At 41.0% G+C, this 27,587-nt stretch overlaps 1 protein-coding gene across 2 annotated transcripts in view; it reads left to right on the forward strand.

The window, feature by feature from the left end:
* TMEM135 (transmembrane protein 135) overlaps nt 1-24,529 on the forward strand; it is a 184,666-nt gene extending 160,137 nt beyond the window's left edge. For both annotated transcript variants that reach the window (XM_065034603.1, XM_065034529.1), the window contains 9 exons: nt 3,439-3,480; nt 4,984-5,130; nt 7,539-7,608; nt 13,062-13,229; nt 16,039-16,102; nt 16,805-16,881; nt 18,466-18,564; nt 20,119-20,186; nt 22,225-24,529. In XM_065034603.1, the coding sequence (XP_064890675.1) occupies nt 3,439-3,480; nt 4,984-5,130; nt 7,539-7,608; nt 13,062-13,229; nt 16,039-16,102; nt 16,805-16,881; nt 18,466-18,564; nt 20,119-20,186; nt 22,225-22,357 (868 nt within the window). In that variant the 3' untranslated portion in view covers nt 22,358-24,529. The remainder of the gene's footprint in view (nt 1-3,438; nt 3,481-4,983; nt 5,131-7,538; nt 7,609-13,061; nt 13,230-16,038; nt 16,103-16,804; nt 16,882-18,465; nt 18,565-20,118; nt 20,187-22,224) is intronic.
* The last annotated feature ends 3,058 nt before the right edge of the window (nt 24,530-27,587 follow it).

Below are 27,587 nucleotides of genomic sequence, written 5' to 3' on the forward strand. Positions count from 1 at the left end.
GGGTGCTGGGGATGGCAGCAGAGGTGAGTTACCTCTAACGGCGTACAACTCACCCCTTATCTCAGACCTTCCCGGTTGAATAAATGCCCTGAAAACAAGCTTTTAATACGCTATTGAGGTTTTTCCGGTCTCAGGGATATCTGCAACGCCGGACACATGTAACAGGTTTTACTGTGCTCATTTACAGCTTGAATGGCTCACAGGGGTCAGCAGCACAGGCCAGGCTTTTTCACCCCTTGAGCAATGAAGCATTGAGTAAAAGTTATTATTACCAATTAGTGTTGGCATTATTATTACCAATTAAGGGCTGTATGAAGCAAATCATTAGTCTTAGTTCAGTTATTAGCAGACAGGTGTTCGTGAAACGTGCCATATGCAGCGAGTGTTGGACCTCGACAGTCTCCCTTGAAGCTGAATTTGTGACGTCTCCATGCTGTCCCTGCAGCAGCTTTGGTTGTGCCCCCCAAAAACCAGCATGCTTGGAGTCAGCGTGGGGGGTTCCTGCTGCTACCTATGGTATGTACCCAGTGAGTGAATAAATAAGGCAATCCCTATCTCTAGACTGGTATTCTGCAGCCTTTCATGTACTGAATTCATGATTTAAAGCCAGATATTAGATCATTAGTTTTGGTTTTGGTTGCTGCTTCATTTGTAAAAGCAAAATTGTCATGTCAGAGAAGGATGAGTTACCATGCAAATTACTCAAAATTGTTTCTCTAGGACTTCTGGTTTTTAAATCCTTTAATATGCAATATTTTCACATATCCACTTTACACAAGTGATTTTAGACAGCAAGCAGCATGAATTAAGTTCTGTTTAAGACCTTATATAGTGCTTTTATACTGTTATAATTTAAAAAATTAGGAAGTTAATGGGAAAAAAAATTGAATTGTATCTTTAGTGTTGCTTCCATATTGAATCACATATTTAAGTTTGGTGCATTTTGCAGGCGGATTCATAGCTCTATAATTATACAGAAGAACAAATAAAATAAGAATAATTATTTAATAAAGTTTTGATATACCAAATACTGCATAGAATTGACTTTAATCGTGTGGTTAGAATAGACATTAGAAATCTTTTGCATGTTTCTTGGAGGAGTAGGGAGTTGGAGTGCTGTTGTCTCTTTCAGCGATTCAGATCTCTTCTGAATTTCAATACTAGTGAAGAAAGGATTCGAGCGACGGTGTCTTTGGGGAGTTAAAGGCAGATGAGCGGCAGGGTGGTGTTGGTCGGGTCGGCCCCAGCACTGGTTGGGCAGGGACCTCTGCTGGTGTGATAATGGAATAATGGGACACGTAAAACTCAACCAGCAGCTGCACTGAAGTGATTAAGGCAAAAACATCATTATGCTCATGCTGTTATTGCTTTCTGTTTCAATATTATTCTATAAACACTTACATGCATGTTTACATTTCAGTTTGTGTATGGTTTTAATTTACTGGGAAAGTAGAAACTAAGGCCCTATTCTTGAGCTGGCAGCTTGCAGACTTAATTTGTTGAACACCCTTAAATCAAAGTTCATTTAACTTACAGTCAATCAGATGTTTAAAATCAAACTCATGATACCAGACTGTGGTTCTGTGGATATAGCAGACATATATATAAACCCTGTGCATTTGGGCTCCATTTGCAGTTCTGCCAGTGATTCACTGTGATCTCTGGCAAAAAGCTGATTAAGTTTGTTTCAGTCCATCACTCACCGATTGTTTCAATCCATCTTTCAGTCCGTCTCTATGTTAAAGTGCTATGATAATTTAAAGCTTCTGAATCTTATAGGTAAAGAATCATAAAAAGTAAAATGTTTGCATATCTTTGATGCGAAGTTCTATATTAATTAAAGACAAAGTGAGCCATCTTATTTATATGCATTTACCTTTAACCCCTAGATATAGAATCACAGAATGTCCTGAGTTAGAAGGGACCCACAAGGATCATGGAGTCCAACTCCTGTCCCTGCACAGGACAACCCCACAGTTCACACCGTGTGTCTGAGGACGTTGTCCAGTCTCTTCTTGAACACTGTCAGGCTTGGGGCCGTGACACCTCCCTGAGGAAACCAATATTGTAGGTGCAGTCATTGTAAAAGAGAAGTTCTTCAGGATGAATTTTCCAGTGCTCTGTGCAACTGTGCTTGATACTTACTTAGCACTGTGCACATGGTGACAAACCAAAGTCCTTGGAAGCAGATGTGGTGAAGGCCATACCCTTGGGAAGAGTTTCCCAGGAGTATTTAATGCTGTGACATCATACCAGCATTGCACCAGATGCTGCCCTACCAGGAGAAAACAGGGCTGTGTTGATCTCTGAACATCTTTCATCTTGTTATATTCTTCCTGCTGGTGGTGTCTCCAGCCATCGGTAGCACACGTTGACCACACACGGGGTCTACTGGGAGATGGTGGGACGTGTTTTTGGGGGGGTTCAGGCACAGACTTTGCAGGGACAACTTGGTCTCTGCAGGCAGAAGTCAAAGGATTGTGTTTTTCTGTTCCCGCTTCCAAAGCTTTTGCGACTGCTGTCCTGTCTTCTCTTGGAGTAGATGTGTTCTTGAAGTGATGGTGTCGATATGTTACTAGTTGGTGCTTTATGTGCTGTGTCAGGAATGCGTTGCTACCATGATGTCTTCCCTGTGCAATTCTATAAAAAAGAAAAAGGGAAAAACCTCCAAGTATCTGCTCTTTGCTTTCCTACCAACATGACACTGACAAGTCTTCTGGGAAGAATCTGTAGCAGCTGCCAGGTTCAGCTCCTTCCATTGTGTCCTGGGCAGAAAAAGCCAATAACCTGAATGTTTCACAGCCAGTTACGGACTCTTTGCTGTGGTCATTATTCACACAAGAACCCTGTAGTCTGTAACTGAGAATGCATATGATCAAGCTTAGAATCGGAACAACCTTTGTATAATTGAAAAAACAGGACTTTCAGATCGAGAGTCATCTTAAAGTAACAAGCGGCAGAGATTGCAAAGTAGAACAATATATCTCAAACTCAGAGCAACTATTCCCTGCAGCTCTTCACGAGAGGGTGGGTATTTTATTGAGGTCCAACTCTCCTTTCTCCCCTTGCAGTGAGATTTATCTGTCATAAACCCCATCGTGACTTCTTTTCCATAAAGCAACAATTCTTTGTCATGTGGCCCATTGTCACCCCAGTGGTTCTGTCACCATCCTTTAAAAATTTCTCCACTCTTGGTTTGGATAAAAGAGAGAAGCACTGGGGTTTATGTGCTGTACCCTTTGTTTCCGAGATGTCCCAAGGCCGTGGTGACAATTGTGAGGTTGGACACAGCCACAGAGTTGTTACAGACGTGCTGTTTGTCGTTAATGAGAAGCTGGTGTTCATCCGCAGTCCTCCTACATAATATTTGATCCATAACACTTTATGTTGTATCGCAAACAGCCCATTATTGAAAAACCTGTTGTTTTTATGTTTCAGGTGCAAAGATGGCTTGAAAGGATTTACATACTCTGCACTAAAGTAAGTGAAGTTTCCATGAGTATGTAGCTTAAAGTGAAGGTTTTGAGGAGTGGTGCATAGTGGCAAACGCATTGTATGAAAAGGGAGAAAAATCACGCTGTTGTAAAAATTTTCCAACTTTGGGGGTATACAGCATAGTTTGAACAAGACATAATATGCTGGCAAGAGAGGAGTCTTTTCATGTTTGGGACCATTATTGAAAGGAAACGCAGGCATATGGTTGCACGTTTTTGAGGGAGCATTAATCTTTCTAAAACCGGGATTCATGACTCTTGATATTCTCCTGGAAGCCAATGGCTGCTGTGTTTTGACCTGGAGTTTATATGGTGTATTTCCAAAATGCTGAATGAATACAACAGTAGTTTTGCACCCAGCACCTGAATAAAGCATGGACTTGTGGCATATTCATGTGAGAGTTCCTGTATGTACCACTAAACCTTGTGTCCGGCCTGGTGGTCCACGCTCTCATAGAATTTACTTCGCGATGGGACCCTCTGGTGTTACTCATTTGGGACGTTACACAGAGTTGTCCCATCTTTGTGTCTCATGTCAGAAATACAAAGACATTATTCTTGTGTGTCTTTTATAAACTCCACTCCATCTGCTGCTCAGTGCATGGACAGTATCAGCTCCCAGGTGAAGAGCTGAAGTCAAGCAAGACAGACTTGCTGTTGTTGATAGTGGAAAACATTTTATAGAGTTTGCAGCTATGAAACAGCTGTGGAATTTGATATCAGGTGCCAATAGTTAAATAATTCAGTCTATAGTCCAGACATCTGGACATGACACACTCCTATGGCAACATGCAGAAACAACACTTTCTGAAATCTCCAGTTCACTGGGAGATTCAGTTACATATCAAATGACAAACATTTTATACCTTCATCACCGTCAGCAAGACTACCAGCATATAGTGTAATTTGCAAAGAGTTAGGAAAGATCTTGCTGCTGTGACCTCCTTTGCCCTTGATATACAGTAATTCTACACCTAAGATGAACCAGTCTATTGACAATATCAACTTCTGGGTGAAGACAGAGGGCTGAAGATGAAGCCAAGCAAAACAAAGTGGATGCTCTTGGTGGGAGTGAAAACATTTTGAAGATTTTACAAAATAGATATTTTGTAAAAATATTATAGTAATAATCAACTTCTGAGTAACCCTATTTTGCTGGACATAATTGAAATATTTCATAGGCCTTTTTATTTTCTTATTTGGTGTTCTTGCTTTGTATGAGAAATGGACTTACCCAGTAATAGGTTTCTTTTCCTAGTTTTAAAAAATTCCTGGCAGCGATTGTGACCATTATCTGAAGGTTAAATACGTGTTGTGGCGTCATCTTTTCAAGGAGATACAAGGTTTAGCAGCTGTAAAGGAAGTGTTTTCTTTTGCAGATCTGTGGGTAACTTCAAGCTTGTCTTAAAAACTTAAGAGATTTATATTGGACTGTATGTATTTCATTGTTATTTATGTAATTGTTGTTTTGTTCTGTTTTGTTTTTCAGGTTCATTGTCGGGAAAGAAGAAATCCCCACTCATTCGTTTTCACCTGAAGCAGCTTTTTCAAAAGTAGATAGAAAGATAAAGCATCGTGAAAAAATATCACAGCCAATGAACATACTGGCTCTAACAAAAAAGCTCATGGACAAAGTGTGAGTTGAAGAAAACAAAAGAAAAACAAAACAAAATGAGTCATTCTTACTTAGCTCATTTTAATGGTTTGTTACATTATATTTGACAATGTTTTATAATACTTTTCTTTGTACTTAAGTGTTTTGCATTCCGTTTTTACTGGGTAGTTAGTGGTGACAAAGGTTGAACTCTAATAAAAGCAAAATTTAAGACCTGTATGTCATAGCAATGACTTGCAATGTGCAGTTCTCTAATGAGGGGGGGTAAGTTCAATCTGTTCTGCATGGGAGAGCACTGGTTGTTTTGTCTGCAGTTTTCAGCAGAACCAGCTCATGACGTGGTTCTGCTGGTGCTAAGTAGTGATAATAAAGAGGGGAAGTTGCACAGCAGCCATTCTTACTTAGGTTGCCTTAAGTGACCATAACATCATCTTTTTGGTGACCTGCATCCCTGTATGGCATAAAGAACTACCGAAGAACAGGGTTGGTGGCACTGGGCCGGCCTCCTCTGTCAGGAAATAGGGAATTGCAAAGCAAAAAGTGAGTCTTAGACTGTTTTGCACCAGGTCAGATCTAGACACCTGAAGTTAGGTGAGATATGGGTGCAAACTGAAACACAAGAGGTTCCACTTAAATTTGTGAAGAAACTTCTTCACGGTGAGGTCGGAGAACACTGGAACAGGCTGCCCAGGGGGTTGTGGAGTCTCCTTCTCTGGAGACATTCAAAACCCGCCTGGACACCTTCCTGTGTAACCTCATCTGGGTGTTCCTGCTCCAGCAGGGGGATTGGACTGGATGAGCTTTTGAGGTCCCTTCCAATCCCTGACATTCTGTGATACATTCCCTCCCAGTCTATAGGATCCAATTTATTGTTCTTTAGTATGAGCTTAAAGAAACACCATCAGAGAGCTTTTCAGGCTAATACGTTCACATGATCTGCTCCTGCTGAGCTTCATTTGTGCACCTCAGGCACGTTGGGTACCAGAAGGAGTCATTCATTTATAGGGAAGATGGAATAAAAAATGGAGTAGAGGTCTGTTCATACGGCACCTCTGATTCTTCCCTCTCCAGGGGCAGTTCTCTGACCAGGATCTTTACCTGCTGACATGCAGGAAAGAAACAAGTCTTCCATGTGTGTTGTGTTCCCAAAGTAGTGGCTTCTCTTACTTGCTCAGATAACAAACAAACATGAGGTGACCTGCATCACATGGTGACTTCCTATGATTTGCTGTGGTTTTTAATTGAAAAATATAAGAGAAGCCAGCAGCAGCTTTTCAGGCACAACAGTATTAGACAACAAAAGACTTGGAAAGAGAAGACAGCTCCAGCTACAAGCAGATGAATTTAGCCAAGTTGTTTATGCCTTTTTTTGTCTTAAATACCCATCATTCAGTTTGATAAAGACAATTCACAGCTCTTGGGCTGTTCATTAAATACAAGGATCAAGGGCTATGGGTGGAGACGAGCATTTTTCTCTAAGGTTTTGAAACTCCTGACTCAGACATTCAGAAAAACTTTCGGTTTTCAGTCCTAATGCTCTCACAGGTTTCTCCTCCATATGGTTCTTTTCAGTATAATTGAGTCTAAATGCCTGTAACCTGATCGCATTCTCATTACAATTTTAGCCACATAAACTGACCTCACAGATGATTTATGGCCATTAGAGTTTATAGTGCACGATTCAAAACTTCCAAGATCTATGGCACAGTATATAAATTGTGTAATTTATTTTGCATTAAAACTTAAATACTTGGCTATAGAAAAATATAATGTTCAGACCTGGTATGAAATTACTTCTTTTAATTCTACATAATGAAAGGCTAACAAGTGTGGAACACATGCATCCCACCGCCCCAAGCCAGTCTCTTTTAAATGCTTAACGTCAAATTCAATACGAAGAAAGAGCTACATAAAAATCAACACAGTAGAAGAAATAGCCCAGAAGTGAAAAGCTTGTGACAGAGAAGTCTCACAGAGCAGCTCTGTGTGTTTGCATGTTCTGCCTTGCCCTCCCGTGAACCTTGCAATGGTATGAAAGATGTTAAGGACACAGCTCACGGGTGCTTGGTCGAATGGCCTTCCAGAACCACGGAGCAGAGACGGACCAGGAAGGGTCGTGTCACTTCTCTGTGTTGACCACAGCAGAAAATTTGTTCTTTAATTTTGTATTTAATGCACAGCATGGCAAGAGGTTGGACCCAAATACGCGTGCAGACAGTTCTTGCTGTACAACTACAGCATTGTTACTTTTTATTGTCTTTTTATAGCATCATAAAAGTTCACAGTGCCCTTCAATAAGTCATGGAGAGAACCAGTGGTGGGAAAATAGCACTTTGTGTATTTCTAGGCAAGAAAAATTTATGAAGTCTGCTGTTGATGACGCTGAAAACAGCTACAAGTTAAAATGTGTTTCATTGTGCTTTTTGCAGGTGCAAACATGGCCCAAGGCATCGATGCTGTAAACACTATGAAGATAATTGCATCTCATATTGTATTAAAGTAAGTGCAGAAATAGTCTGATTGACGAACTCTGGCAAAGACAGTGTAAAAGTCTTTAGTCGGACAAAGCACACACTTAGGAAGTGAGAAAGGAGCCTGTTACTCATTCTTCTTCTATTGAAAATGTGACAAGCCTGAAAACAGATTTTCTCAATTTAGGAAAGGGTGGTGGGAGGTCAGAGTTCTCCGGTCTTTCAGATTAACTGGAATGAATGAATAACATAAAACGTGTGGGAAAAAATGGGCTGACGAGCCAGGAACTTGTTTAGCTATGTGATGCACTCGACGGCTGAGCCCAGTTGCGATCCCACCCTGACTAAGGCACCGGGAATGTGCTGCTTGGGCAGCGGCCCCGGCGCCGAGCTGCAGCGCTGCGCTCGCTGCGCCCCTCGGGTATTTTAACAGCGCAGGGTAATGAGAGACTGGCCGCAGTTGCTGTGCCCAGGAAGAGCTGTTTATGTCCGGTGGCAGAATTCATTCTCCTTTATTAATGTCATCAGCACATTTTTTTTTCAGAGGAGCACTGTATAGATGGGGTTTGTTTTGGCCAGCATTGGGTTGGCACAGGTGGTACCACCTGCCGTGCCTGTTTTAGGAATTGATGTGGCTCCAGGAGATCTCATTCTCTTAATAATTTACACATATTTTTTTTTCCTGGAGCAGCAAAAATATATTTGAGTATCTTCAAATGCTTTTGATACATATTACTTTCAAAAATAACTTTTTAAAATTAAAATTTTATATACAGTTAATGTTATTTCAGAAGAGCTATGCTTAAATTTAGCATCAGAAGAGATGTAGCACAACATTTATTCGTGTATGTTTATTAACATAATTTTTTCTTGTACTAACGCACCTTTTACGCTACAGTGTATTATTGTACCACTGAGTAACATTTGGGTGTAAGTGTCACTGGAGTTGGTGGGATTTGGGGTGGTGCTTAAGTATTCTGTTGAATTACGATGAGAATGTGCAGTGGAGCATTCATGAATAGTTGAGGATAGTTATGTAACTTTTCTGTTGCAGGAAGGATGTGTATTTAAGAGAACCCCGATTAAAATCACAATTCTACAGCCTCTCATCACTCTCACAGTCCACATAATGTTCCATTCATGGGCTCTTTTCTTCAAGGTGTAATATCTTTGGGGACACAGACTTTCCGTTTGGTTTGTGCTTGTTCGTTTTGCTGCTCGGTGCCTCCTTTGTCTCCCATGTCCTCAGAGCTCATGTTTGGGCGAAGTCCTCTGGGGAGCAAACCTTCCCTCTGCAGAATTTGCAGAATACTCTGTATTTTCCCCGTAGATATTGGCATCTGGCCCTCAGAATAAATATCCGACACTGCAGTGGAGGTTACATTCAAAAGATTACGCAGAAGTGATTTTATGGGTTTATATGCTGCATTTCCAGATCTCTGCTGCTGGTAGCATCTCCTAGTGTGCATCTTTTTAGATGGGTGCCTGTAACGTCAGTCTGCTGCACCTTTAAATAACGTGCTGTCTTTCCTTACTTAGGTGTATTTTGCAGTAGTTAGCTCTTACTGTTAGTCCAGACTTGCTCTCTGAGCTTTTTATTTATCTCGCACAAAATCCTTATCTATTCTGTGCTGCACACTCAGCAGCCAAATCTGTAAGTACCCTCTTACCACTATTATTTTACAAGCATAGTTAGAACAAACAAGTGAGGATTTCTCTTAGGGTTCTCCTAATGGAACTGATGCCTTTTCTCCATGGAAAACTGTCATAATCTACAAGAAGAACAGTTATGTTTGTGACTTCATGGCCTTTAAAACGGAAGGGTGACCAAGAAATAGGAGTTAGTCTTGTTGAATTACTCTAGTTGAGAGACCCAAATCTGATTTTGGGTTGTCCCCGAACTACTCGCTCTTCTTTCTTAGGTAGTTAGGGAGATGTGTTAATGATGAAAAGAATCACATAATCACAGAATGTCAGGGATTGGAAGGGACCTCGAAAGCTCATCCAGTCCAATCCCCCTGCCGGAGCAGGAACACCCAGATGAGGTTACACAGGAAGGTGTTCAGGCAGGTTTGAATGTCTCCAGAGGAGACTCCACAACCCCTCTGGGCAGCCTGTTCCAGTGTCTGTCACCCTCACTGAGAAGAAGTTTCTTCTCAAATTTAAGTGGAACCTTTTGCGTTCCAGTTTGAACCCATTACCCCTTGTCCTATAATTGGTTGTCACCGAGAAGAGCCTGGCTCCATCCTCCTGACACTCACCCTTTATATATTTATAAACATTAATGAGGTCACCCCTCAGTCTCCTCCAAGCTCCAGAGCCCCAGCTCCCTCAGCCTTTCCTCACATGGGAGATGCTCCACTCCCTTATTCATCTTCATTGCCCTGTGCTGGACTCTCTCCAGCAGTTCCCTGTCCTTCTGGAACTGAGGGGCCACAACTGGACACAATATTCCAGGTGTGGTCTCACCAGGGCAGAGTAGAGGGGCAGGAGAACCTCTCTGACCTACTGACCACCCCCCTTCTAATACACCCCAGGGTGCCATTGGCCTTCCTGGCCACCAGGGCACAGTGCTGGCTCATGGGCATATTAAGGAGTTTCTGTTTTCTTCAGTTGTATATTCAGCATCATTCTGTTCATCTTTCATATACCCTTGAGGGGGATGATGGGAGAAGAAAACCCCACTGATAGTGGAGCTGAACTAAGTCTTGACCTGACAAAAATAATAGTTAAATAAAAATAATAACTTAAAATACCCCCACATTTTTGTAAGGCTGTTCTTTCTTTAGAGAAGCCAGTTGTGCAATTGAACTATACTTCGTTCTTGTACCGGTCGTGTACAGGATTTTAGTATAAATTATTCTTGACTACAATAATATAATCAGGGAAATAACACTAAACTGGCAGCCAGATCTTTAAATTTCTTGCCTTTTCTGTGACTTTTAAAAATAAAAACATGAGTGAAGACATTTATTTTTATGTATTTGGACTTTTAAAGATCCAAAATTCTTAATGCATTTGCTGTTGTCTCTGGGGCCGTTTCTGGAGTCTGTCAATAGTAACTGCCAGCTGACGTGATTTGTGCGTTTTTTTTGTAATTCCGTGTCTGTAGGGGAGCTTTTGAATCTGATCATGATCTGATGCTCATTGCCAAGATTTCTTGTCGGTGCTGTATTTTCCTTTACCTTTGAACATCTCATTATCATACCTGTGCTTTAATTGTCATTGCATGCTCTTTTCCTCCTGTTTCACGTTTAAATGTGCATTACCTTGTTGGCAGAATCCATGGTAGCTTTTATGTAACATTTAGTAATGACATGCCACCTCATTTCATAGATTTCCCTTCATATTTTAAATACTTAAAATGCTTTGAGTTTTTTAATGTCTGAAAAGAGTTACCAGAGGCAGTTAAACAATATTCTTCCTCTCTTGGATTGCACTTGATTACAATGAGGAGACATGAGCCATCAAGAGAAGTCCAGTTGTGCATTTTCTCTGCTGATGCTGCAGATGACACCTGATGGCCCTCACACCTAATGATGAGGGTGACCAAAAACATGAGGTTCTCTTTTTCTGTGGTGATTGTAATCTCTTCATTCTGTCTCTTGAAGGCCAAGCGTATACCCATTAAAACTGTCAATATCTTAACTAATTTATTTTAAATATCTTAACTGATTCCTAATATATTGCGACAGGTTGACTGAGTTTTGGCATGTTACTGAACATGCGCTTTTCTGAATTTGAGTTATAGCCAATGTCTTGGCTGTATTGTTAACTTTTCAAGAAATCTGTTTCTCAAAAGGGAACAAAAGGTTTATTCGATGAGTTTTGCAGATATGTAGTTTCACTGTGCTGCTACTTCTGGCTGATCTGAGTCCCAACTCAAAACCTCTGTGCAGAAATGGCTCTTAGCAGTTTTCTCCTCTCACTTAGGTTTATTGTAGTGTTGGATGTGTCTGAGTTTCCAGTTGGAATTTAAGTGTTTCCTAGCGCCACGTTCCTCACCCCTTCAGAGTAACCTTTCCTACAGCCACCTGAAAATGTCAAACATCCCATAATGTTGGCTGTTCTCTTGGTGTGGGCTTTGTTCGTAACTGCTGCTCTTAGGACTTTCTTTTTATATAATGATACCTGGTATCGTAATCTAATTTTCTGGGAAGACAAGGGCTATGTATTTAACATTAGGGTACCTTTTCATTTAGATGTCAATATATGCTCAATTTCGACATTTTAGCTACACAAAATTCACAGCACATTTGTATCTCTGCCTACTTCACATACATTTTCATTACATGATCAGATAACACCGGGTCGTTAGCTGTTCAGTACATACCTTTAAGACCAGCAGTACATTATTTATTCATAGCTACTGGATCACTGGATGACACAATATATTTTCTTCCACTTGATTCTCCTAAACCACTTCTTGAGCAGCAGGGAGAGTAATTGCTTCAGGAAAATTTATTACTGGATGTTTAACCACAATAAAATTTTACGAGCTTTATGATGCGTTATAAAGTTCTGTAGGAGGTAACAATGTTTTGCATTTCTGAGTTGGGAACGTTGCTCAGTCAAACCCTCTGCCAGTTATTCCTGTGACTGCAATTGTCTCGGTGTCCTTGAGCATCTTCTGAAAACCGTGCCTGCCTTGTTTGCCAACAGCGAGTGCACAGATAGTTTAAGATAAGGCATCTTCCAACCCTAAAAATGGATAGGTTTGATTCAGAATGGTTTGAGAAGTTCAGCCATAGGGTAAGGATAATGAGAGGAAGCTGTGGGGGAAGTTATAAGGAACTGGGGAGAAGAATTTGGAAAGAAAATGTCAGTGCGGTTTTGTGACATGATGTAAAAAAGCAGCTCTGTATCCAAGGTAGAGCAGTAAGAAAAAATCCTTTCTGAGTAGCTCTGCTCATAATCTCCCTTCCAGTTTTGCCCTTTCCCTCTGTGCAGGCGTCACGCGGCCCCCGGTTTGGTTGAGGGAAAGTCCATGAGCACGTGCCAAACCATCAGGGTCGATTCTCACACTTTGTGGAATTTATTTTTGTGGACTTTTTCCTCCTTTAGTGCTTTCTCCAAACATTTGAGTGTAGAAATGCTCTTCTTTTTTTTCTTTTCCCACCCCATTACTTTCCTCTGTACACCCATTTGTGGTTAAAAGCTGGTCAGTAACGTGGAAATGAAGTCATCGTGATTATTTCAAAGGACAGAGTTTTGGAGCAGAAGAGGAATGACGTTTGCCCATTGAGGCCTTTCAGATATTCATAGATATTAAGGGAGAGTCGTTTGTCTATGATTTTATTGCTTTTGCTATTTCACAGGGGAATAGGGGGAAAAAAACCCCTTGGTCTTGAGTTTGAAGATGAGGGTGCATTTTACACAGGATCTGCAGAGTGGATTTTCAACTGCTTGGTGTCAAAAATGAGTCCTTCTGCAGATGCTTTTCCTTTTTCTGATTTTGTGGTTTCTTACCATTTTCTCCAGGGCTTCGTTAGGATGTTTAGCATCGGTTACCTGATCCAATGTTGCCTTCGGATTCCATCCACCTTCCGGCATCTCTCTACAGAACCATCCCGGCTACTTTCCCTCTTCTACAACAAGGAAAATTTCCAGCTTGGAGCTTTTCTGGGATCTTTTGTCAGTATATACAAAGTAAGCTTGTAACATACAGAACTGATGAATGCCACATTTTTTATTTCACTTTTCAGAATATCACAAAGAGCTAAAAAGTCTAGCCGCTTAATATCACTGATACCATTTGCTACAGCACGTCACTGACAAATTCTGTAGTATTGAAGCAATCAGATTGTAAATAGAAAACTAGTTTTCCATTCTGTGTGTTTTTTCGATAATTTCTGAATAAACAAGATGGATTTTGCGCTATGGCATCAAGATCAGGACATAGCGAGTATTTCAGAGAAGGTGAATTCAGATTTCAAAGGGACTTGCTGTTACTCAGAAACATCTTAGTGCAGACACAAGCAGTGACTGCAGTAGCAGCAGTGTTGCCAGAAAAAACCCATTTGCACATTTTTTGGCTCAAATATCTGGAATTCTTACTTGACACTAAATAGCAGGAGATTGCAGAACATATATCATGTGCAGCTGAGGAGACGTTGCACTTAACACTTGGAAATCTGCCCTTCTGCGCTGTTATAAGATGACAGATTGTGAACTGATACGCGTTCATACAGTATTGTTGGAGTTAATAGAATTATGTTTATTTATGCCAAAAGAGAACGTGACCAAGCACGCTCCCTAAGGGAGAACGTGGTGCATAGCGCGGTGCCGAAGTGGCTTTTGCACTTTTATGTTCTTAATCACACATCATTTTTCAACTGCTACTTTACTTGCTCTGCAAAGTTAAGATAACTCCGTATTGTTCAGGACAAATATTACTTACTGAAAATTAAAAAAACAAATGTTATTTGTCAGCAAAACAGCGTTTAACTTGACTTGAAGTCAGATTGAGACACAAGAATTTGTAAGGTTGCAGGGTTTAAAATGTTTGATGGCAAAGTGGAAATGGGCTGTTAAGGGTTTATTTGAACTTTAAATTTTTGCTCAAACTTTAAGCAAAGAACCTTTAGAGAAAAAGAAATATTTAAATTGTAAAAGCTGAAATTATTTTGATGTCTTTTAAGAGCTCGTATTTTAAAGTGTAATTTAGTTCTAAAGATACTAATTTTGCAAGGGTAACACACTCTGGCCTTTGTTTATTGTTTATTAAGCATGTACTTTTTCTTCTTGTTTGCATTCCATAACTTTTTTGCAATCCATTACATGGATTTGGGTTGCATTATATTTTTCTTCCAGTTTGGAATAGGCATGTAGGGCGACAAAGACTGGACCATAGCCGAAAAAATGAAATGCTTTTTGAACCTAAATGAATTGCATTGTGGCTACGTTTTAAAAAAATACCATCTTGTCCCTAAAAGCAGCCCAAAATGCCATTGGAGGATTGTAGTAGCTGTACCATTAATGGTTTTTGTTCACTTTACTGTTAATTAGTGTCAGCAAACAACGTTATGCAGAAAATATATTAGCAGTTGTGGCCTGGTTTTCATTTTTAAATCAGTTTACAAGTTTGAGCGGTAAAGCTGACTGTCATAATTGCGATGTATCAATGGCTTTGCAAGGGATTTATTGAAAATGCAGGCTGTAAAATAGCTATTGAGACCACATCTGTGATGCTGTGTCCATTTTTGGACACAGATATTGCTTCATTTCTTCTTTTAATGTCTTTTAAAAGAGTGGGTTCACCTGAGGGCCACCAAGATGATTTGAGGACTGGATCATATGTGTGAGGAGAAGCTGGGAGAACTGGGTTTTAAGCCGAAAAAAAAGGCTCAGGGAGATTTTATTGCTACGTCCACCTCTTGGAGATGTGCAGTGGTGGGATGAAAGGCAATGGATACAAGCTGAAATACAGGAGATTGCGAAGAGATACAAGGAAATATGTTTCCATGTGAGGGTGGCCAAATATTGGAACAGGTTGCCCACTGAGGCTGCGTAGTCTCCATCCTTGAAGATGCCCAGAACTCAACTGGAGGAGTTCCTGAGCTACCTGCTCTAATCAGACCAGCTTCAGGCTGGACCAGGTCATCTCCAGAGGTCTCTTCCAACATAAATCATTCTTTGATGCCATGAAAAGCTGACATTAGATAGATTAAGAGCCTGATGCACATATCTCAAAGTAGACATCAGTGGGCTGCTGTGCTGAGTTATATGATGTCGTCTAGGTGCCATCAGCACTAGATTGGGCCTTACTGAGCAGATTGTGACCCAGTTAGAATCAAACAAATTTCCCAGGGATAAAATTTGGAGACAAGGTATGGATTTCCAAAATAGTTAAACGAACAATGAATGCAGAGGATGTGGCTGATGTGCAACAGTCTGGATTATTTGGTAACCAATGAAACATATTTGAAACCAGTGGCCATCCAAATGAAATGTGTTTTAAGCCACAATTGCCTACATTTGTTCTGACCTGAACAGGTGTGTATTGTTTTATTTGTCAACAAACATGTTATTATGCTCTTGACTGCATCTTTTAATCACATGCAGTTCTAACTTCGTAGATTAATGTGTTTTCCAGATTCCAGAATTTATTAGAAGTATGGAAGAATCTTAAGGCGTTTGGTGTGAAAACAGACTTTATCATGGGAAAGAGTCTAGACAGCTACAGCAAATGAAGATTATGTGAATTCAAGATTAGCTTTGGAATTAGATTAGTAATCAAATTGGGTTGGTTCGCTCTCTGATTTTGATAAAAACAGTAACAATTAACTGTTTTAATTAAAACACAAAAATGTTTCAGACACTGTGATTTGTAGGTTTTATCACACCACACTCTTAGTTCATACTGTGCGCTGTATCACCATCTCACAGAGGAGCATCTCCAGTCTGTGCATCCCGAAAGAGAAGCAACTGGTGCTAATCCTGCTCTGTTCACCCTCAGGGTACCAGCTGCTTCCTGCGTTGGGTGCGAAACCTTGACGATGAGCTTCACGCACTCGTAGCTGGTGAGTCCATGAGAAGAAGCCTTTGTTGCCTCCACGGGGACTCTGCGAGTGTTTTTGTGCACGTGGTTGGGTGTCTGTCCTCTCGTTCCCTTTTCAGACTTGTGGGATGGAAACATGGCTGTGTGCATTAAAGTTGCATCAAAGTGAGAGCAGCGTTTCTGATAAAGAGTTGCAATTAAAAGTTGTAAGGCAAATTCAATCAAATGGTATGGTTTTTTTACAGTCAGCTTGGTTGTATGTACAAATGTAAACATCCTACTGTTTTCCAGCTGCAGAGCCGTGAGGTTGAGATATTGATTCTCCCGTACGTGACAGAAGACACATTTGAAAGCGTGAAGGGCTGCACTGGCTCTGAAGAAGTACTCTTCGACATTAAATTGGTGTAGTGTCGCAGCCCCTTCCCTGCTGTATGTGCATCTGTCACGTGCTGGAACCTCGCAGGTCTCACTTCTTCATGGGATGAGAGAGGAAGTTTGATACTGTGCTCCTGAGCACTGAACAAGAGATTGCTGCCAGGGTTTCAAAATTCTCTTATTGTTTAAGTGACATAAGCCATATTTTCATGGGCAGCACAGGAACATCACTGAGCTTTCTTGTAGCAGCAGAACGCATAATCTTGTGCAGCGTCTGTTGAACTGACAAACTGCAAGAGCAACAATAAATCACAACCTTAACAATACTTTTGTTTTCTGACTGTTACAGGGTGTCTAGCAGGAATTTCTATGATGTTTTACAAAAGTACTACTATCTCTATGTATCTGGTGTCCAAATTAGTAGAGGTAAGATGTTACCTTCATAACAGAGTTCTTTATTTCATCTATTTTATCAAGGCAGAAAAAGAAAATGAACCTCAGAGGCTTTGTCAGAGGATTCCAGTGTAATACACAGTTGTGTGGGGGTGCTGTGTGTCAGTAGGTGTGTGCCAAGAGGCAGTGCCGTTCTGTGGTCTCATTTCTTTCTTATTTTCTTTTCTGTGACTAATTTTAAAAGTCCTTTAGCCACTGCTCTCCATGTATATTCTCCATGGTTTTTTTTACTCTCCCTTTACTTCGTAGCTTTTGCAGATTTTTTAAATCTGAAAGTTCCAAGAATTTCTGTTCTGCCAGAAACATAAATCAGAGCTAGTCCTTAATTGCAGATTTATTGCCAAAAGCTACAGCTTAACTTCCTGCCATTGTTCCCTAATTTTGGCATTTAACAGTCTAAGATAACTCAAAATAGCTTGGGTTTTAGTCTATAGCTGGAGTTGTTTGTCAGTATCCTTCAACTGATTGAATTCCCAGCTTTGCAACGAACTTTGTGCTAATTGCTGTTTTTCAGGCTTGAATTGTTTCTGTGAACTTGTTCAAATTAGGAGCCCAGGAAAAAAAAAAAAGAAAGTGTGTAGAGTTTGGGTGTGTTAATTATACTTTGCTAACGAGCCTTTGATTTCTTAATGTGATTTTTCCATAAAATCAGGACTTAGTCATGGTTATTTCCCCGACCGCACCACTGGAATAAGTTGAGAGCATTTCCTTCTTATCTTCATCCCCAAATCACAAAGATTCTCCTGCAGACCTTCAGGGCCCCGCTCCCTGGTGATATTTACCCACCTCGGTTACCGCAGCAGAATTCATTTCAAACAATATAAAAAGTAACTTTTTTTTTAGGCAGCAAATTCAACATAAAAAGGGTAGATACACTGTTTATTCTTGCTCCTTGTAATCCTAGATCAAGGTCTGAAGGTGGTTCACGTAATCCTGAGTTAGAACACCAGTTGTAAAAACACAATATTATCTTGTATTGCTGATGGTTTTCTCTGGGCTTGAAGACATTGTGGCTACAGTGAAATAAGAAAAGTGCTATGTGTTCTTTCTTTCTTTCTTTTTTTTAACTACTTTTATCATCTTGCGCAAGCCAAGGGTAACTGACCAAAGAGGCGTGTGCTGCTTTGGAAGGTCAAGCTGTGCTCAGGAAAATAAACTTAACATGTTTTCTCAGAAAGACAAGTATGTGATTTCAAGCTGTTTAAGAACAGTGAATATTCACTTTGCTGGAATAGTTATTGCATTGTTCTTTTGCTTTTTTAAAATGAAGAATTTAATATAGCAAATTGTCCCTTAATCTTAAAGATCTATACTCCCCTTTTAACACCCAAGCTGTTGCTGGGTCCTGTTCTATGCATTTATAGCTTCTTACTTTGTTGATCTTAAATAACTTTTATAAGCTAGCTCAATCAATGTCACATTTGTGGACATATACAAAAATATATAAGCATAGTTTAGTAATGTTGACATGTTACTTTGAAAAGGTAAAATAACTTAAAAGCAAGAAGCTCCTGTGTTTATTTTGTTCCATTCAGCATTTTTTGTTTATTTTCGTAGACTATATACTTCAAAGGCATTGAAGCAGGGAAGGTTCCCTATTTTCCTCACGCAGACAGCATCATCTATGCCATCTCTACATCGATATGCTTTCAGGCAGTAAGTATCTTGTCTTCTAACAGAACATGAAGTTCTAGTGTAAGTCAAATGGTGAATGAAATGAGGAGCACAGGGATACAGTGATAGGATGAAGAGGGTGTGATATAGTGATCCCAGCAAGACTCTGTAAGTCAGGGCTCCTGCATCCCGCTTTTCACTGGCACAGTGGGAAGATCATTTCCAGGACTCACATTTCTCATATCCTTGGAGATGAACACATTATACAGAGCGCTGAATTGTTTGGAAAGGATCTTAAAATGCACTGACCCAAAGGATGAACATAAATGTTGCGTATGGAAGGACCATTTTTCAAGAAGACAAACAATACATATGATACTATTTCATGTTTGGGTTTTTTGGTTTATTTTTAATCAACTGGAATTTTTCGCTTTCAGCAAACTTGAATTCAATTGCCTGTTTGGAAAAATCTGCCAAAAGTAGGAAGGAAATATGAAGTTTTATGTTTGAAACAAGCTGTAGTTTTCATCTTTTGCCCTTTCCAAATGAATTAGATACTTTCAACACCAGCTCCTTTATCAGCTGCATCAGCTATAAAAGCTCCTTTTCAGTGGTACCCACATAACTCTACGTTACTCCAGCGCATCTCCCCCTTTCTAGATCTGCTGAAATGTCCCTGAATCTTTTTTAATTTTTGCATAGCAAAATATATTTTTATACCCCTCAATAAACAGGATATAAAATTATCCTAAAGCAGTCAGAAGAGTTCCACTCCTCATTGCTCCCCTGTGTTTGGGAATATCTCTTTCTACTATCAAAATGAACGGATATTTCAGTATTTGGGATAATGGCTACAGGTCTGCAGCATGGACATCTCCAAAATATTGTTGCCAAGAACCGTCACATGAGGCTAACAGAAATAAAGTTCCTATGAGAAAAGAGGAAAGGATTTTTTCATTACTTAATAAATAGTTGGAAAAGGAGCCCAAGACTGGAAATAAATTCCTAGGTTTAGTAGGAGGAGGGAGAAATTATCAAAGGGATCTATACTCAAATGTTTGTTACTCACTATACTCATAAGTGACCTGGAAAGGTAATGGAATAGAAAGAAGACAAAGATTTTTGTATATAACATCATTTAAGCTATGTAACATGAAATATAAAGATGGTTACAAGAAATGGTAGATCACAAAATGCAGAGTGAGCGGGGGATAAAGTAGCAGATAAATTTGGCATCCACAAGTGCAAAACCGTGTACACAGGAATAATAAGGATTATCGTTGCTTTGTCTGCAATGAGATCTAAGCCAATTACCACCACTTTTAAAAGAAAGTCTTTTGGGAATATCAGCCTGTGCTGGTGGGCATCATATAGAGCATCGAATTCAGCTGCGAGTGGTTTGTCTGCTGACAGTGCTGGACGCTGACCGGCGATCACAGCCGGTTTTGGTCCGTGAACCATAAGAGGATATTTTTAAAAATTAAAAATTATATATATTTCCGTAACTATCTTTTCACTGCCTTGGCAACACGGTGTAGCTGCTGAAGCTTTTGCTGGGCGCTGTCAGCCACCTCTGACAGAATTCTCTCCTTTCAGGCTGTCATGGAAGTTCAGAGCTTGAGACCTTCATACTGGAAATTTCTTTTACGACTAACAAAGGGCAGGTATGTAATCGGGGTCTGTTGCGGCTTGTCTCAACACGTCATTGATCACATTCATCTTTCTGTGTCATTCACTGTCAAGAGCAGAGACATTGGAGTATGTGTTGACTAATTTCCCAGGTATTTACTTTGCTTTTCAAATAATTTCCCATCCACTTGAAGTTCTTTGCTGCTGAAGCAACACTGCTGGGTGTAGTCTGAAGACAGGAGCAAAGACTTAAATCTAGTTAAGACTATTTATTAAGTCAGTGTTTTACTTGAAGGCTTTTCCATCTTTAGTTCACTTGGAGGGTGGAATGCATTTGGGTTTCAGTGGAATATGAAGAATCTGGTAAACAACTGTACAGGTTGAAGAAATCACTTGGTATTTACAGTGATTGACAACGTGGTATTTGTAGGTATTTAAAAGCACTACTAGAAATGTCAGAGCTTTTCCTAAGAATACTTAAAATATTCAACAGTTTTTTCTGTTTCAGTTGGGAAAAGGAATTTTTTTGCTTGGAAAACTAATGAAAAATATTCTCTGATTATAATCATAAATTTACACAGTATCATAGAATCACAGAATAGTTTGGATTGAAAGGGACTTTCGAAGGTCATCTAGTCCAACCCCCCTGCTATGAGCAGGGACATCTTCAACAGTAATACCTTACTGGATATTTTTTTCTCTAATTTGCTGTGGGGATCTAAAATGCTTACCTTTTAAAATAGATTTTCCTGTAAATGATTTATAAATATACAGTTTAATGAAGTGTACACTATTATACTGACATGGCAGAAACAAGGCATCCATATTGTGATGTAGATCAGTTTATGAATGGGATTATAAAGGGAATGTTTGTGGTGACAGTGAGCTCTCCAGACTGTAAAACACAAGTGAAATCAGAGTCCAGTCCCTGGCGCACGTTGAACTGCACTCCCCATGTCTCAGTGCACTCATAGCAGGACATGGGGTGACTGAACGTGTTGTTAGATGAAGTGGGACACTTTCCTTGGGATGCCTGGAGATGTTCTGCAAGCAACCTCTGTGCTGTACAAACATGAGAAGGTTCCAGGGAGACCTTATTGCGGCCTTTCAACTCTTAAAAGGGGCCTGTAAGAAAGATGGGGACAGACTTTGTAGCAGGGCCTGTTGTGACAGGACAAGGGGTGATGGTTTTAAACTAAAGGAGGGGAGATTCAGGCCAGACATGAGGAAGAAATTTTTTACACTGAGGGTGGTGAGACCCTGTCCCAGGTTGCCCAGAGAGGTGGTGGATGAACCATCCCTGGAGACATCCCAGGCCAGGCTGGACGGGGCTCTGAGCAACCTGATCTGGGTGAAGATGTCCCTGCTCATGGCAGGGGTGGCACTGGATGAGCTTTGTAGGGCCCTTCCAACCCAAGCCATTCCATGGTCTGTGACACAGGGGGTTATGTCAGATGTCCGATTTGGGGTGCATTTTCCCCTCTTGTTCTAATCCTAAGATTCCTTTAATTGAAAGAGACAAGGGAAAGGAAATTCTGTTCTCTTTTTTTTATCTGAAGCAAATCTCTGTAGTGGTAATTTTGACACTACCTCTGTAGAGGCAAATTCTTTTGATGTTTCAGAAGTCTTTCACTCAACCATTTTAAAGACTAAAGAGATGAAAGTAGATTGTAACACCCATAAAACTGTTATCCCCACTTGGACGGGCACAGCCAGAGTTTGCTCTGCTGGAATGAGAAAGAAGCGTGTTTTGTTTTGACTTCTTTTGTGAAGTCAAAAGTAGAAGGGCACTCTCTCCTTTCCCTATTCCACAAGTTCTGTTATATGAAGTGTATCTACACAAAGCACTATTAATCAGATTTGTCAAATGTATTGTTTTTTACATGTTTATTGCCTGAGATGAAAAACTTGTAATCTCTAAACAGTGCAGGCAAAAAACCTGTATTCAGGTAGTCCTTCATGTAGTGAAATCATTTTAATAACTTTATAATTAAATATTTTCTAAATAAAATGGTTTTTTTTTTTAAAGTAAATGAATAATCTGTTTGCTCTCTCATGTCTCTACTTTTTCAGGTTTGCTCTCATGAACAGGAAAGCTTTAGATGTATTTGGTACTGAAGCATCTAAAAACTTCAAGGATTTCACACCCAAGCTGGACCCAAGATACACTGTTGTGCCACCAGAACTACCGCTGGAGCTGTCTTGAAACCAACAATATATCTTGTCATTGAATGTGATCAGCATTTTGTCCTGAAAAATTAACTTAACAGTCGTATATATGGAGGAGGGCTTGGCTTCACTTCAGTATTACTTCAATGAGAAATGCTTTTTACCAATCTCGGATACTGAAGCTTTGCAGGAAGATGTGGCTTAGTGATTAAGCCCCTTCTGTATGCAGAAAATATCTCTGGATTACTGTAGTTGGTTGACAGTATGGTAGATTCCTGAATTAATTAAACAAGTGAGTAATATATTTAGAGAAGAGGAGTGAAACATAAATATGCACAATAATTTCAAAAATTCTGTAGTTCATACCAATAGAATATTTCTTGGTAAAACTAAAAGTAATTAACTTAAAAAGGAAGACAAATGGCATAGTTAAGGTCCAAAATTTTTACCTGTCCTTAAAACTATTGCACTCGGGTGAAAGTGCCTCCCTGGCTTTCTAAACTGCATCACCGACTTATCTCAAAAGAGCCACCGCCCACTCGTTATTTAAAATGACGCTGTTTTTACGCAGCTGCGGTTGCAAAACAAGGCATTGCTTAGGAAAAGCAAATGCGTATTAATTCAGAAATCGCATTCCAGGGCTGTAAATCCCACAGACGAGGCAAACAAGGCAGCGCGGTGCCGGCGAGGAGCGGCGGGCAGCGCCTGCCAAGTGGGAAAACGACAGAGCCGGCGGAGGAAGGAATGAGACGTTCCAGCCTCGGACACGGCGCTGGAAACGCTTACAAGAATAAAAAAAGCCCAGAACAAAACAAAACCAAACGAAAATCTCCCCAGAATACACCGAGATGAAATGTTTATTTTTAAAGGGCTTGACGCTGTCGCTTTAGATGGCATCGGGTGGTTTGTCAAGCCGGCCGGGGTTTCAGGTGTTTCTTTAAGAGAGAACTGACCCCTGAGGTCAGACCGCTACAGCTTTTTAACGATCTTATTAATAGTGTTTTTCCCTTGGTGAGCAGTGGATTTCTGTCAGTCCATCAGGCAGCCGTGGCTGGGACAGTTACATTAAATTTAATATGGAACTCAATGCAAATAACTACCCATCTCATTTTTACTCTGTGTATTTCTACAGATAGTACTTTGTGTCCTAAAGCGAAAACTTGGCATGTTAATTGCTCTTTTTTTTTGCTTTTTGGGGCTTTTTTTTAATTAGAATCCGTTCAGGTGATGCTGAGTGGTGTTCGTTACTCTGGAATTTAATGAAAAGATGAACTATATTCACATTCAACTGAAAAGAGACAAGGAGCAAGCCAGGGAATGGAGATTGCAGTGAGTTGCATGTATTTTAGATAGAAAAAAAAGAAGCAATCCATGTTCTGTGGGAAGTCTTTGTCAAACGACATGAATTGGATTAATGAATAGAATCTTTGTCTTGTAACACTGTAATCCTACCCCAGCCTTAAGTATATTTTAAATCTCATTACTTTAGTTTCTTACTACCGAATACGCAGGAATTATTATCACATTTACAGAAATGTCGTGAAAATTGTACCAGTCTGTGCACAAAATCTTCTTCTGCATCAGCTGCTCTACCAGTGATGCTTTGTCACTGGTACTGAAGGTGTTTCACCCTTTAAAACAGTAGTTGGCCCAGTTTGTGTGAACAAAGTCCTGCAAGCGAGTTCGTATGCAATATTTCATTGCTTGAAATATCGTATTAAAATTCCTCAAAAGGAAATAAAATATGAATCAACAGGAACTTTAAAAGGATTGTTAAAGGTTTGTAGTGTTTTTCCACTGGAATATGGTCTAAAATATTTGACCTTGTAAAGTCTGAGAAGTTATATATTTTAGATAATATGGTAGAACTCACACTATATTATATAGTTACACTAGAAAGTATTCATACCATTCTCAAACTTCAAGATATTTTATAGATGGATACATTTTCTTCACTGCAATGACAATTGTGATTGTTTTGCTATTTGAGTTAAAAAATCCAAGAACTACATCTCAGCAGCTAAACAACAATTTTGTCTGTTTTCTTGCTTCCTCAATGCACAGTCCTTGTTTCGAGTTATTTTAATGTAATATTAAAAGAAATTAAAAATTTTTAAATTATTTTTATTCAAATCAAGTATATGTAAGAGAGAAAAAAAAATAAAGTCCTAATGTTTTTCTCAGTAATAAACAGTTGCTGCTTGAAAAAGTGACTTTTTGCCTTTGTTGTTCTAAGCTACCTGGAGTCATCAGTGCAGCCACACTCGGTGGTGAAGAAAGGTCAGGAACATGACTGAGCGTTTAAATCGTACACATTTGTTACAAAATAAAGTCCTAACACGGTGTGAGGGAAGAAGTGATGCCAGAGCAGCTCAGCCGACAACTTCAGCTCTGTCCACCCGTGGGTGCCTGTGCTACGTGGATTGACGGTATTTAATATTTCTGTTTTTAACCGGAGAAAGCCGCACACCCAGTGCTGTGGGCAGTGAGAAGCCGCACACCTCCGGCTCTGCCCACCCGTGGCCACGCGGTTGAGCCTTGTGACCAAAGTGGGAGCATTTCCCACCACCTGATGTGCCACGGGGATTTAGATTTTTTATCATATGATGGGTTATCTCCCTGATCATATCAGGCTCTTGGCAAAAGAAGTTGCTTTTGCAAAGGAGGATACGGGGGGGAGGATTGCTGAGGAGGTGGGGGGAAGTGGTGGGTCAAGCATGGTTCCTCGGTGGAGGTTTGGGTGTCTGTAGGGAGGCAGCGTTGGAGGATGGTGCTCAGCTCCGTGCAGGCATCTCAGGAGGGTTTGCTGGAGCTGCTGCCTCACTTGTGGCTCCCAGGAGTCAGGGGCAGATATGCCCATTGTAGGCATTTTTTTCACCTTTCTTTGAGGTTGTTTACATGGAGGGCTCTTCTGGGGAGTTAATCAGCATCTCTGCTGCTCTCACCACACCGCTCTTACCGTGCATCTTGGTCTCTCCATTGCTGTGGTCCCCATCTCATATCCTGATCCCCCATGGGGACAGACATTTTAGCAGGACTTGTGGTCGGACAAGGGGTGATGATTTTAAACTAAGGAGGGAAGATTCACGCCAGACATGAAGAAATTTTTTAAAATGATGGTGGTGAAACCCTGCCCAGGTTGCCCAGAGAGGTGGTGGATGAACCATCCCTGGAGACATCCCAGGCCAGGCTGGACGGGGCTCTGAGCAACCTGATCTGGGTGAAGATGTCCCTGCTCATGGCAGGGGTGGCACTGGAGGAGCTTTGAAGGTCCTGTCCAACCCAAACTATTTGATGATCCTACGCTCCCTGGGTCAGATCCTTTTGCCTCAGTTCCTCGCTCATCTTGAGAAGAGCCTGGCTCCATTTTCCTGACACTCGCCCTTTATATATTTGTAAACATTAATAAGGTCACCACTCAGTCTCCTCCAAGCTAAAGAGCCCCAGCTCCCTCAGCCTTTCCTCACACAGGAGATGCTCCACTTCATCATCTTTGTTGCCCTACGCTGGACCCTCTCCAGCAGTTCCCTGTCCTTCTGGAACTGAGGGGCCCAGAACTGGACACAATATTCCAGATGTGGTCTCACCAGGGCAGAGTAGAGGGGGAGGAGAACCTCTCTGACCTACTGACCACCCCCCTTCTAATCCACCCCAGGATGCCATTTGCCCACCTGGCTACAAGGGCACAGTGCTGGCTCATGGTCATCCTGTTGTCCACCAGGACCCCCAGGTCCCTTTCCCCTACACTGCTCTCTAATAAGTCATTCCCCAATTTATATTGGAACCTGGGGTTGTTCCTGCCCAGATGCAAGACTCTACACTTGCCCTTGTTATATTTCATTAAATGTTTCACCACCCAACTCTCCAGCCTGTCCAGGTCTCACTGGATGGCAGCACAGCCTTCTGGTGTGTCAGCCACTCCTCCCAGCATCAGCAAACTTGCTGATAGTACACTCTATTCCCTCATCCAAGTCATTGATGAATATATTGAACAGTACTGGCCCCAGAACCGACCCTTGAGGCACTCCACTAGATACAGGCCTCCAACTGGACTCTGTCCCATTGACCACACCTCACTACCCAATCATCCAAACCACACTTCCTCAGTTTAGCTGTGAGGATGCTGTGGGAGACTGTGTCAAATGCTTTACTGAAGTCAAGGTAGACCACATCCACCGCTCTGCCATCATCTATCCACCTCGTTATGTCCTCATAAAAAGCTATGAGGTTGGTCAAGCATGACTTCCCCTTGGTGAAGCCATGTTGACTGCCCCTAATGACCCTCTTATCCCTGATACGCCTTGAGATGGCACCAAGGATAAGTTGTTCCATCAGTTTCCCAGGGATGGAGGTGAGGCTGACTGGTCTATAGTTACCCAGCTTCTCCTTCTTGCCCTTTTTGAAGACTGGAGTGACATTTGCTTTCCTCCAGTCCTCAGGCACCTCTCCTGTTTCCCAAGACTTGGCAAAGATGATGGAGAGTGGTCCAGCAACGACCTCAGCCAGCTCCCTCAGCACCTGCTGAAGAATGAGTAAAATATCAGAACTGCTTCAGTGCAGATGGAGCAATTTCATTGCTGAAGGTAAAAGCTTGAGCTTCCTTGTGTTGTCTTGCACCTTGGTCTCCAGGACAATCTGAGCAGCTCTGCCTTCTGCAGGGCTCTCCTCTTTGGCAAAGGCTGCTCTGAGAAAATACAGGTTTCTGTTTTGTGGTTGAGAAGCTCCATGATCCTCATAATTTCTCAGCCACAATGAGAATCAACATACTTTCCACAATATGTACAACCTGTTCTTCTAGTAGCTTTCCACGGCAGGCAGCAGACCTGAGACCGTTGTACCCCAGTCCTCTTAGATGGGACATTTCCAAGAACTGTCAGTACGTCTCAAAAGTAATTTTCCGAAAACTACGGGGTTGTTTCCCTTCTCCTGTGAGAGTTTCCCTTCCTTTTGCCAAAGCCACCATGCTTTTGTGTTTATTCGAGGAAGCAGGAAGGGGTTTGCTCCAGATGCTTGTTGACATCCCAGGCAGAGAGGTCTGCTGTGCTCTGAGCTCAGCCCTGTGCTTGGCAAGTTAAAAATTTGGGACAGCTTGTCAGAAAATGCTTCAATTTCCAGCTCTGCCAGGGGAAATATTTCTGGACAGGTGGTCCCAGTGTGGGAGCACTGACAAGGCACAAAAAGACAGACAGCAAGAAAATCAATGATGCTTAAACAGAGCTTTTACTTCAGTTTAGGGGGTGTTTCTTGTTCCACAACTGCTTTTAGCA

The sequence above is a fragment of the Columba livia genome, chromosome 1, assembly GCF_036013475.1.
Source record: "Columba livia isolate bColLiv1 breed racing homer chromosome 1, bColLiv1.pat.W.v2, whole genome shotgun sequence".
NCBI lineage: Eukaryota > Metazoa > Chordata > Aves > Columbiformes > Columbidae > Columba > Columba livia.